The sequence below is a fragment of the Oryzias latipes genome, chromosome 12 (assembly GCF_053564925.1).
Source record: "Oryzias latipes strain Hd-rR chromosome 12, Olatipes_Hd-rR_3.1".
Taxonomy (NCBI): domain Eukaryota; kingdom Metazoa; phylum Chordata; class Actinopteri; order Beloniformes; family Adrianichthyidae; genus Oryzias; species Oryzias latipes.
The window spans coordinates 5,272,626-5,285,339 of record NC_136248.1 but is presented as its reverse complement, the minus strand read 5'-3'; the positions used below and the strand labels follow the sequence as shown (position 1 = coordinate 5,285,339).

The 12,714-nt window shown below is 41.7% G+C and overlaps 2 protein-coding genes across 7 annotated transcripts in view; both read left to right on the top strand.

Moving 5' to 3' along the window:
• ehmt1b (euchromatic histone-lysine N-methyltransferase 1b) overlaps positions 1 to 5,363 on the top strand; it is a 52,970-nt gene extending 47,607 nt beyond the window's left edge. For both annotated transcript variants that reach the window (XM_020707861.2, XM_020707860.1), the window contains exons 21-26: positions 3 to 80; positions 160 to 275; positions 646 to 732; positions 1,476 to 1,554; positions 1,631 to 1,806; positions 4,126 to 5,363. In XM_020707861.2, the coding sequence (XP_020563520.1) occupies positions 3 to 80; positions 160 to 275; positions 646 to 732; positions 1,476 to 1,554; positions 1,631 to 1,806; positions 4,126 to 4,306 (717 nt within the window). In that variant the 3' untranslated portion in view covers positions 4,307 to 5,363. The remainder of the gene's footprint in view (positions 1 to 2; positions 81 to 159; positions 276 to 645; positions 733 to 1,475; positions 1,555 to 1,630; positions 1,807 to 4,125) is intronic.
• A 2,198-nt stretch (positions 5,364 to 7,561) lies between these two features.
• Positions 7,562 to 12,714, top strand: part of cacna1bb (calcium channel, voltage-dependent, N type, alpha 1B subunit, b) — a 226,665-nt gene continuing 221,512 nt past the window's right edge. For 4 of the 5 annotated variants that reach the window (XM_023960545.2, XM_078955700.1, XM_078955698.1 and 1 more), the window contains exons 1-2: positions 7,562 to 7,696; positions 9,378 to 9,687. In XM_023960545.2, the coding sequence (XP_023816313.2) occupies positions 7,639 to 7,696; positions 9,378 to 9,687 (368 nt within the window). In that variant the 5' untranslated portion in view covers positions 7,562 to 7,638. Of the gene's footprint in view, positions 7,697 to 9,377; positions 9,688 to 12,534; positions 12,676 to 12,714 lie in introns of those variants that run through there. The other variant, XM_078955699.1, reaches the window with a different exon arrangement.

Below are 12,714 nucleotides of genomic sequence, written 5' to 3'. Positions count from 1 at the left end.
AGTACTGTGTTTGTAAGGAGGACTGCTCCTCCAGCATCTGCATGTGCGGACAGCTGAGTCTGCGCTGCTGGTACGACAAGGTAAGGACACGCGTCTGCGGCGACTCTTTCAGCGGGTCTGCTCGCTTTTCTTCATCCATGCGTTGTTTTCTCTGCACAGCACGGCCGCCTGCTGCCCGAGTTCTGCCGGGAGGAGCCCCCCCTCATCTTCGAGTGCAACCACGCATGCTCCTGCTGGAAGACCTGCAGGAACCGCGTAGTCCAAAAAGGACTCAGGTGTTTCTTTCTTTTAATAAGAACCATTAAGCAAAACGCTGAAATATGAAGAGTTAAAAAATGAGCTAGTAAACTTGCCAAAGCAGGAAGTGAAAAACTCTATATTTGTGGTTTTCCCTCTAAAAACGAGACATTCATCTCAGTAAATCATGGGGTAATTTAGCAAAGAGGATTTATTCTCTGTTCATCTGCAGACTTTTATGACGCTCGGTCTGTTTGGTTTTGGATTCAAGTTAGTCTTTTTATGCTAAACAAACTGCACTGTGGTTATCTAGGAGTTTAAAATCCTCACACATAGGAGGAGTCTGCTTGTGTGCTTGTGTGCGTCCTGCTCAAAGAGTCTTGCTTACAGAGTCTCTGGCTCTTCCAGAACCAGACTTCAGCTTTTCAGGACAAGAAAAAAGGGCTGGGGTGTCCGGGCTCTGCAGGACATACCGAAGGGGACCTTTGTCTGCGAGTGAGTGAATCACAACACTGCAGTGCTCTTTTGCACAACAACTTTCCTTTGTTTACTCATCTGCCTTTGCTTTCTAGCAGAGAGGCTAAACAGTCAAGTTATCAGTTTTATATTTAAATAGCATTACCACACAGTCTCTGCTCCTCTGTCATGCACCTTCAAGAATGCAGGTTCAAAATTATATTAAACCTAAAATTCATATTTGATATGATTGAAAATCATTTTAATAGTATCTATTTTAAATAAATAATATTTTTAAAGATGTATTTCTTATTCAGATAGTTTTCCTAAATATTTTCATAAAGTACATTTAACTCTTTTTATCTTTATTTAAAAGAAGAAATAAAACAATATTCTGTGTTTTTAGCAAACTTTTCTGAATGCTATCTATTTTTGGATGATGTAGAATTTTGGGGGCTATTGTTCAATTCCCCTTTTTGGAATGTCATAGGGAAATAAATAATCTCTACATTTCTCTTTCAGAATATTATTGAGAAAAATCTAGAAAATTTCAGGATATTAGGATATTATTTGAAAAAATACTTTTCAAAATATTGATTTTCCACATTTGTATCCAGAAAATCTCAATGTAAAGTTTTGAATATTAGTGGCTATTTTTTTTATCTGAAACAGATATTTGAATAAAAAAAATCTACATAACTCAGGTAAATCTTGAATCCAACAGTAAATGTTTTCAGGAAGGAAAAAAAGTGAAAAGCAGTGATTTGTTTGTTTTTTTACAGGTATGTGGGTGAGATCATCTCTGAAGCAGAGGCAGACATGAGGCAGATGGACGCTTACCTGTTCAGTCTGGACGACAAGGTAAGACATTAAAGGAAATCTAAGGGAGAAACCAGCTCAGAAATGTGTGTTCTCAGCTGTCTGCACTTCTCCTCAGCCTCAAGACCTGTACTGCATCGATGCCCGTTTCTACGGCAACATCAGCCGCTTTTTGAACCACATGTGCGAGCCCAACTTGTTTGCTTGTCGAGTGTTCACCACACACCAGGACCTCCGTTTCCCACACGTTGCCTTCTTTGCCAGTGAGAACATCAAGGCAGGGGAAGAGCTCGGGTACGTTTGAAGGATTTTTCTGCTGTGATGTGAAATATCCTGTGAAATCTGGCTTTCATATCCATACAGAGTTTACTTTGAGGCTGTTTTATGGCCTTTCTGTTGTTTCACATCTTTGACCTTTATTTGTTCGTTTGACCACCTATAGTCATCACTTTGACGACTTTGCAGTGATCACCTATTGGTAAATAAAAAAACAAAACGAAACACTTGGAAATAAATGTAGAACAATATGTAAAAGTCTTTAAAGCAGAACGTTAGCAGCATTTCTTGCATTAACTGCACAAGCCGAAGATGCAATAAACAAAAGAAGCCTTTTGATTGACCGTATTGTTAGCAAGAATAGTTTTTGGTCCGTCTCTGTCTTGAATTCCAGGAAAAAAACGAGTTCAGTAGCAAAGAAGTCTTTGACCGATCACTCAGACTGAATGATAAAAAGTGTCCCACGGCTGTGGGGACAGCTGTGGTTGGCAGAGTAAAGTCTGGTGTTGGTGGGGGTTTGTGTCATTCACAATTGTCATTGAATGCATCGTGCGGAGACTGTTGGCCTCTGCTGTTACTATGGTGATGATTTGTCAGGGATTTTATTGCCTGTAGGTTCCAAAGGTGAGTTCTTGAGTGTTTCCATGTCTGCAGCTCAGTTTCTGGTGAACGTCGGGGTTTTTGTTGTCGTTTTGGTGGAACATCTGTTGCTGCCAAAACTGACCGGATTGATTTAAATGTAAACACTTATTCAATTTGCTAATTGAATTATAAAACTGATTTATTTGTTATATTTAATTAACAATTTTGTTTAATTAAAAACCTTTTCAGATATAACATTCATTTTTATTCTAAAAAGTTACAAAGAAGCCTCTTTTGTCTGAATAAATAGAGAATATAAAGGACATTTTGGTCGATGAACGGGTTTTGCATTTCTTCTGGCATAAAGGTTGATTTGATTTTTCCTATAAATGATCTCTGTGGTGAGGTTTTAAATGCTTAATTTGACTTAATCTCTAATTTTTTGTGTTAAAATAAAAAGGAGGCCAGCTGGACTCAAAGAATATAAAAAGCTGTTGACAATATCCACTAAAATACTTTAAATGTTTCAAAAGAATTCACATAATACTCATCAAAGAAAATTCAACACTGTTATTTTTGTTCGCACTTAATGACCAGTAGAAAATAATACAAACATTGTTATGTTGGTATTTTTTCTTTTATGAAGAAAATATAAAAGTTTGTTGTCGAGCCGGACTGAGTTATTCCATAATTAATTCATCTTTCCAAACAGTTCCCTTTTTCTTTCTCCTTCTTCCTCCATGTTTTATGAGATTTATATTATTCAGTAAATTTGAAATGTAATTATTAATAATTCAAACAAGACCAAAAGTTCTAAAATGACTGGGTTGAACCAGAACCACAGCTAACCTAAAAAAACACAGATCCTTTTATGGATGTTGACCTTCTCTGGATGGAGTTCACCTGAGAAAGAATCTCTATAGTGACCTCATTCAGATCATTTTCTGAATCAAATAAGGTTTAAAACACAATTAAAACTAGATCGTCCATCCATCCATCCATCCATCCATCCATCCATCCATCCATCCATCCGTCCGTCCGTCCGTCCATCCGTCCTCCAAATAGTCATTTTCTTTGGGTTAATCCCTCTGACTGGTTGACAGTGGACTTGTTTTGGGAAGCTGTCTGCATAATTTCATCCATCTGTGGATGAGGAAGCGTCTGAAGACATGAACATAGTTGTTTCTGTGGGCGAGTGTATGATTTTAGGAGTGGATTTGGAGCATTCATCCACAGCAGCATTTCTGAAAACTAATGATGAAGACGGCTCAACGTTTTCTGTACCTCCAGACCCGCCCCAGCAGCGCCGGAGAGCAGCTCGAGTATTGATGTGTTAGATAGAGAAACTTATTCTATGACTTTTTTTTCTTACTTTAGCTAAATCTTGTTCTCGTGTCAAGTCTGTTTAGGTTTTTTCTCATTAACCCTTAAACACCAGAGCTTTAGCTCCAGTGTTTACATTTTTCCACCACTGTAACTCTTTGACTGTGAACTCAGTTAATATAATTCCTGCAGACTCCGAAGCGCAGAAAAGATGTTTCGCTTAGTGATGCCACACTTTACATTCCAATGGTAAGCCGACATGAAAAGCCACATTACTCCCCGTCAGAATCTGCTGATTTACGTTGATGGTGGGATCAAGCGTGGCGTTACAGTACGTCACAGGGCGCTTGATCTAGGCGTCACGGTGACATCTCAGGGTGTCTAAAGGTGCTTGTTTGTCAACACTGACCTTCTCTCTGTCCTCCCCTTCAGATTTAATTATGGCGATCACTTCTGGGAGGTCAAAAGCAAGCTGTTCACATGTGAATGCGGCTCCCCCAAGTGTAAGTTCTCCTCTTCCGCCATGGCGTCCCTGCAGGCTGACAGCACCCCCGAGGACCAGCAGCAGCCCAGCGCCTCGCCTGACACCAGCTCTTCCAGCAGCCCCTGCTAAAACCAACACACACACCCACCTACACACACACACTACGTTTGGCCACACGGGGGCTCCTGACCTTATATGAACTTGTACTGTATCCGCTTCCCCTTGATACGTTGGTTCCCCGACCTTCATGAGGACGGAGACACTCTGACACAGACTCAGATGACACAGACTCAGATGCACAATCAAATCCTGGAAGAAGTCCGAGCTGATGAAGAACAGGAGGGAGTTGCATCATGCACAGCAGACCCCCCCCCCCCAGGACAGAAACCGTCTGTACATTTCATACTCCCCTGTGCTGGGCAGGGCACCTGTGTTTTTCTTCTTACGTTAAGAAAAGGAGCTGACTTTGCTGCGATCCAGGAGTTTTGAGGCGCCCGCGCTCAAACCTTCGCCATCTTTAACCACGAACCATTCCAGCGAGATCAGCTGATCACTTTCGAATATGTTGCCACTTTGGTCTCTTCTGATCTTCTTTGTTGTGATTGAAAAGACGTGTTGAGGGTTGAATCAGGGTTGAAACCAACAAAGAAGTGAAGCAAAAGGTCGACTTTTAAATAAGATTTTTTTTTTTCTCGCAGACCGACCGCCTTTTTGAAGTGAGGCGTTTGTGGTCCGCACCAATTGGCTAAGCATTTTTTTTATGAAACCCTTTAGGGTGGGTGGGGGCTGAAATGTGTCATAAATTTAGGGCAGTACTGGAGGAACTAAAGGTTTCAACTTTCTAAAACATCAACAAGAACATGGTGCTGACAAAGGTTTTTACTTTTGTTTTCATTTTTATTGTCCAAGTGAACATAGTTTGTAAAATAAGAGAACGTTTTTATGTTTTTTATGTTTAATTTTATCTCCAGTTTTCTAATCGTAGACATCCTGGTCGGGTTTTGATGATTTTGCAGACAGAAGCCAAACTGTCGTTTTAACTGTTTGTAGGAAACCGAGCTTGCAGGTGGGAAATGGGAGGCGGGGTTAGACGTGCACTTCCATTATGTTCTGTTACATTATCTCTGGACAGTGAACCATCCATCTGATTGGTTGTATCTTTTTCAATAAATTTATTACTAATGCACTTGTCTTGATTCCCATTTATTACCTGCACAAAAGAAAGATTGTCTGATGTGAACAACAAGTTAATTGATCTTCCTTTTTGCCATAAATCCTCACGTCCACGCTGTTCTCCACTTCTGGTCCACCAGAGGAAAACGATGGAGAGATCTCTGAGCTTCAACACTGAGGCTATTCAGAGCAGGTTTGTTCACAGCTCCATGTTCTTTTGGGACTGCAGACACAAAGGCAGCAGCAGGATTTTATCTGGTGAGAAGATTTGGGATGAAAGGAAGAGGACTGCTGCCAAGTCCTTCTGACACCCGAATGTTTGTGCTTCAGGGTAAAAGTCACTCATGATGCAAAATCCTTTGGGGCGTCTTTTGACTGTCTGTGGTGCCTGATGAAGAACCACTGAAGCATGCGACATGTAAGCGCACCGATGCACAAACGTCTTATAAACTGAAGGTGTTTGGTGGTTTGCTGCCATAACCAAAGTGGAGAATGCACCAACAGCTAACATTTCCCCCCGTGACCTGATGTCCGACTCCAAAGCGTTCCCATGGGTCTTTGCGTTACGTTTCTGCCATTAATAGAAAAACCTGTCTTGTTTTTTAGAACATGATTTCTGCAGAGCAGCAGGAGTTCATCAGAACTTCACCTCTGAGTTGTGGGCAGAGCAAGCCTGCCCTGCTTCCCCTCTCCGTTGCTGAGAGCTCTCTGTTTACATGCTCTCCCACTAGCTCACAGCCCCTCACAAACCCGACTTTACATTTGTGGTGCAACAAAAATTTCAAAAAATGTTAAAAACACCATTCTTGTCAGAGTAGGTCTTTTTAACTTTCTTTTTTCCCTGCAAATTACGTTCCAGAGAAATTTGGGACAATTTACTTTGAATTTGGACTAAATGAAAACTAAAATACTTATGAATCACTATGATATATTCACACAGGAACGTTAATACATGTTTTAGAAAACTGCCATGTTCATCCGCTGAAAGAGCTCATTTCAAATGTGATGCACCTGCAGGATTATGGGGACCAAGGTGCGGCATGTCCTCAGTCTGAAGGTGTCTAGACGTGTAGGTTCAGAATGTCCATGTTGGATTTGGTTCCATTTTTGCTGGATTCATATCTGTGATGTATTTTTCCATAAATTAAGTTCCAGGTGTTCTCTGTAGGTAAAAGATCTGGACTTTTCCCGGACTTCTTTCTCCATGCTGTTGTAAAGCTGGATCTTCCTGCTGAAACAACAGACCCTAACCCGGACCTCTGCCTCCAAAGCATCACAGCTTCCTCTAAAACAAGTCTGGGTCCACAGGACACCACAGTTCTTTTGGATGATATTCGAAGATGGTTTCCTTTCTGATTACAGACCTTTATTGTATGTTCTCATTTTTCATCCTGTTGTCCATCTCTGATACACCCAACAACTATGACGTAATCAGAGTATTTCTGCAGGTACAGGACTCTTGACCTTTCCTGAAAGTCAGAGGTGTACTTGGTTAAAAGGAAGGATGAGGCCACAGTCACCCGTGGTACACCTGTGCTGCTGAACACCTGACTGTGGTCTGTTTGTGAGGTAGTCCTTCATCCTTGTTTTCCGGAGTTTATCTCACAGTGAAGATGGGGTGATGACTCTGAAGCTGGAAGATGAAGGTGTGATGTTGACTGCTGTCGAAAGGATGTGAAAGGATGCCGAGGTTGGAGCTAGATGAAGACCAAAGACAAGCTAGTGGATGTAGAGAAGTAGGTTGCAGCTAATAAGATTAGACGGAGGCAAATGATTAGCAAAACTGTTTACTTAAAGCTGGGATAGCAGCAGGTCTTACATTCATAAAAAGTACAAAGTTGAAGCCTCTGAAGAGACAAACCACCCCTCTCAGTTTACAGTACAACACGTCCCCAAACCTTTCTGTTCCAGTAGAATCAGGCTCCTGTCACCTGTTGCCAGAAAGAAACCCTGGATTTGAACTGGAAATGTTGTCTGATGGAGCAGCAGGGAGGAGAAAAACATCAGGAAGTGAGTGTTTGTTTCATGTGCGCGCCTTTCAACGAGCTCATGATTGCGCTCTTCCTGATTACCAGAAAACAGAGTCGATAAATGAATCAGAGACATTTTTCTGTGAGCGTCAAAAGATGCTGATCTGATAACAGGCTCTTTAACTTGGCAGGGCAGGAAGCAGGCTTTCCGCATTCCAAGGTGGGGAAAAAAACGGGCTTTGGTGCCCCAGCAGAGCTCAGACCCGTCAGCAGACCGAGTGGAGGCCTGACCCCACGCAGCTCAGAGGGACCGCAGGCATGAAGAGAGTTCCCCACAGCTCCAGATGGGCAGAGAGAAGATCCACAGTGGTGTACGGTAATTTGATGGATTCTTTTTCACCTTGTTTCATTTGAGCAAAATGCCTGCAAAGTACGAGCTGTGCTCTGAGAGCTTTGCAGCTGGAAGCTCACGGTGGGTTTTTATGGAAGAAATTGGTGCATGAACAGTAATGTATGCTGCACTCTCAGCCCCTTTTCTCACTGATCATTCCTGCAGCTTTGATGCAGGCAGGTCCAATTTTGAGAGCTTCATATCTCCGGTTGAAGAGCAAAAACAGGTGGGAAAATGAAAATTCTGGACCAAAATCCACACATGAGACTGGCTGACTTTTTCTCTGGGTCTGCTTTACTGGCAGTCAGAAGTTAGTTTGCTTTTTAATCCAAAAGTTAAAGGTTTTATTTCATAAAGCACTTTTTATGTCTTCCATCAGTCAATTTGGACCAAATCCGGCTAGCTGCACTGTCACATTACAATTTCTTTGGAAGGCCTGCGGGCTTTCACCATCACTAAGTGAGCTGCTGAATAAGAGCGCCGCTTCTTCAAATGAAATCTACTCAGGTAAAAGTGAAACTATGGTGCAAAAAGGGGCTACGAGGAGTTTAAGTTTTATTCAAAAAGCTGGGCGTGGCCTGTATCTGATCTAAGAAGTGTAAATAACCTGAAGAGATAGATAATTTCACATTCATTATTGTTTTTACTGGATACCCCCTCCTGACCCCAAAGGTCATTTTATAGACATTTCTTTGCATGAATGTGTCAAAAATACACCTCTATAGAAGGCAAAAAAGTATTTTATCCTTTGCTTATTTTGAAGGTTTGCCCGCTAAAAAATGAAATTTCTAGTCTGTCATCCTAATTTTACGTTCATTTGAACAGTGAGATCGAAAACCACAAAGAAAATCAAGAAATCCAAGAATTTGTTAGATTTACTTGCTTTTCATTGAGGACAATAAGTATTTGAACCCTCTTGCTGGAAAGAAACCCTTATTGACAGCACAGAGGTCAGATGTTTCTTGTAGTTGATGAGCAGGTTTCTGCACATTTCAGGAGGAATTTTGCTCCACTTTTCTTTTGAAATGACATCTAGGTCATTTAGATTTGGTGGCTGTTGCTTAGCAACTCTAAGCTTCAGCTCCCTCCATGGGTTTTCTATAGGATTGAGGTCCAGAGACTAACTGGACCACTCCATGACCTTGATATGCTTCTTCTTCAGCCTTTTGTCGTCTTGGCTGATTGTTTTGGGTCATGATCTTGTTGGAAGAACCATCCACCACCACATTTTAAGCTTCCTGGTGGAGGGAAGGAGGTTCTCACTCAGGAGGTGACGGTACCTGGCTCTGCCTATCCTCCCATCTACACAGTAAAGTAGCCCTGTGCATAAAAGGCTAATCATAATGTTACCACCTCCATGCTTGACAGTGGGGATGGTGTTCTTGGGGGTCATTGGTAGCATTTCTCTTCCTCTAAACACGACTGGTTGAGTTGATGCCAAAGAGCTCTGTTTTGGTCTCATCTGACCACAGCACCTTCTCCCAATCGCTCTCTAATCATGAAGGTGTTGATTGCTGAACTTCAGGTGGGCCAACACATGTGTCTTCTTAAACAGAAAGACGTGAAACCAGCCCGTTTCTCACCGTTCTTATGATCATGAAAACCCCACCACATTATTTGATCTGAAACTGAAACCCTTCCCACATCCCCGCTCTTCACCCCCCAGCGGTCCGGACTGCTACCTTCGGTTCCTGGAGGATGCTCACCCTGGGGGCGGAGTACGAGGGCATCTGGGCTCTGCCACCTGACAGAAGGCGCACGCAGCCGAAATATGCTGAGGCCCCTCCCGAGGAGACCGACATCTGCGCTGCGGGATGCGTAGGGCCCTCATGGGGGCCCGCCCACGATGGTCCCACGCACAAGTTCGACACAGTTCTGCACCTGGAGGGGGCTGAAGAGGCGGGACCTGGAGGCGGCGTCCGGTGGGCGGTGTGGACACACGAGGCTCTGAACAGCAGCCCGCTGACTCACGCCAGGTTTGTGTCTGTGGCACAGTTTTACAGCCATACAAGCCCAATAGATTCATCAACAACTGATTGCTTTTCATGTCTATGGAACTATTTTTTTACCCATAATTCAAAGCAGGCTGATACTCATTTTGTAACTGACAATTGAATTTGCTGACCATCCAATTAGAAAATGCATTTTGTATCAGAATTCAATAGGCTATGAAAAATTACATTTCAATCATAGATTTAAAAATTAATGTAATAATAAATTGTATTTTACATTGTCAGGGGTTTTTGGTTCCATAATTCAAATGAGAATGTATTTTGCAATTTACAATTCAATGTTAAAAAATTACATTTCAATTCCTTAAAGTGACTTAAAATCTATTGCATTTTAATTTGTTTAGGTGTGTCTAATTCGAAAGAGAGAAAAATAAAACAGCGCCCAGAGGTGTGATGCATTTTAATTTCCAGGGCATCACACTTTTTCTGACCCAAATTTCAAACTGAGAATGGAAACTGTCATGCTATATTCATACCAGGAATGCGATGCAAAAACGCGCTAAACGCAGGTTCTTGAACGCACGTTTGGGATGATGTTCAGACTGGACAAGCAGAGAGGGACTTTTTTGATTTTTTTTTTTCTAAACAGTTTTTCAGGAATCAGGAAACTTTATTGTCATTTTATCATGATAAAACGAAATTAGGCTCTCTGGTCCCGGGAGAGCACGTTTATTAGCACATGCTCGCCACCTACAATTAGTTCTACGAGTCTTGGTGCGAAATGTTGAAGCGGAGCAAATCTGGCGAATCTTGCTCCAAGCTTTGTCTTTCAAAGCTCTATTGTGATTTATGAAAGACTTGGAGAATTGCAGCCAGACACGAACCACAATAATTCATTTCTCCTTCATGATCAATTTTCAAACAGTTGTCACTTCCGTGAATTAAAAAAAGGACGCCATCCAAACGTCACTACCAAATCCAACCCCGGGATTGGTCAAAGTTCAACCTGGTTTAACTTTCAATAGCCATTCACTGGTTGTGTGTTTTGAACGTAAAACGCCAAAGCAGTCGTAAAAACTTGTGTAGCGTCGTGTGAACGCAAGAGTCTTGAATGCAAAAGCGTTCCGTTTACGTAGACTTTTCATTGGAAGCCGTCGATTGAACGCACGTTTTGGAGGGTCATCTGCCCAAATATGCAGAGTCCTCCTCCTCCACTTCCCTTTTGGTAGACCAAATAAAAATATTGAAGACAAATCAATCTATACGTTTTTTGTTCTGTTATGTACATATCCATCTGTTTAGATCTAGATGAATAAATTCTGAGCATACAGAAAACGGGATTAACATGTAATTTTTTAAAAGATTACATTTCTAAAAGAACTTTAAAGCAAAGATAAACAGAGATAGAAAAATAAACAGAATGATTCCACTTTGATCTTCATGTGGATATTTTCTACATTTACATCCATCAGAGGACAGTCTGACTCCAGAACAAATCATGTTTTATTCATTTGTCAAATTTTAAATAAAGTTGCACTAAAATGAATAAATATGTGGCTTAAATGTTTTGGAAAAAAGAAACCTCCCCTAGGAAGGCCCCCTCCCAACTTGACGAGTAGGAAACGAAAAATGTTCCAATAGTTTGTTTTTCTACAACAGTATATATGTATATGTGTGTGTATATATATATATATATATATATATATATATATATATATATATATATATATATATATATATATATATATATATATATATATATATATATATATATATATATATATATATATATATATATATATATATATATATATATATAAACTTTGCTTCTAATGCAATACAAAGACACCGCCGCTAGAGGTCTCTGCAGTCTCACTTGCAGAGACCAGAAGTTTTCTGCACACCTTTGCTGATTCAAATCTCAAACTTGCTGAGAAAAATCTTTGAAGTACCAATAAGTATTCTGCGATGTGCAGAAAAAAAATCTAATAAATGTAAACAATTGTAGCGCTTCATAACCACAATATCCTCCATCAAGCTCCCAAAAAATACAGAAAGTAAACTCCGAGGAAAGGTTTTTCAGACACATACAACCAAATAACTAAGTGTTGCTTTGATGATAAAAGTTAATAATTTTGTGCAGTTTTTCTCAAATTGAATCAAGTTCTTCAGCTAAAGTTAACGGTTTTGTTTTACTGTATTTATAACAACAGAAAAACAGGCCACACTACAGTCAAAATGGGATTTTTTTTTTAGAGAATTGAAAAATCCCGGGATTTTGGAATTATAGAAAAAGAGGAAGACTCTACGACTATAGATTGACATTCTGCTGACGTCTGAAGCTGAAATAAACCTGTAGAGGTGACCAAACCGGTCTGACAGGCACAACTGAACATCTGCAGCGGGTTGAGAGGGGGTGGGGGGTACCTTCATTGTCAGAGCGCGTGTCGGATTAATTGGGAGCTGCGTGACCAGATTCTGCGTGATCACGCGACACGGTGCCTTGGAACACTGACGGGGTTGATGATGTGACCCTCGGTGCTCCTCGCAGCTTCATCACGGGTTCACACGGTGCGCGCGTGTGTGCGCTCCATTCACCGATTGGCTCATTTGGGTCACGTGCCCTCTTCCCTGTTCCACGGAGCACTTGTCTCGTCAGACCCCACGCAGCGAGCGATCAAACAGGAACCACAGGGCAGATGCTCCGGCTGGAGCTGCTGGGAGGCAGAAGAACAGGGGTTCGATCCTCGCCGGAAGCGCTGTCATTGTTTGGTTGGACGCTGCTGAACTGACTCGGAGCTCTTCAACTGGTGTTTGGATGCTGACACGATGCTGTCAGGATCTGGAGCGGAGACCGGCTGGTGATCAGGTTTTCCTTCCTCTCAGAGGCGGATGAGGAGCGTGCTCTGTCTCATCTGAACTTTAGGAGATGAACAGATGGAGAGGATGCAGGGAGCGCGCTTTCCAGTAAGGCCACCTTGTTCTTCATCCTTCCACCTGACGCCAGCAGAGGTTTGGATGAAGCGTGCCTGTTGTGATGCGTCTCCCCTC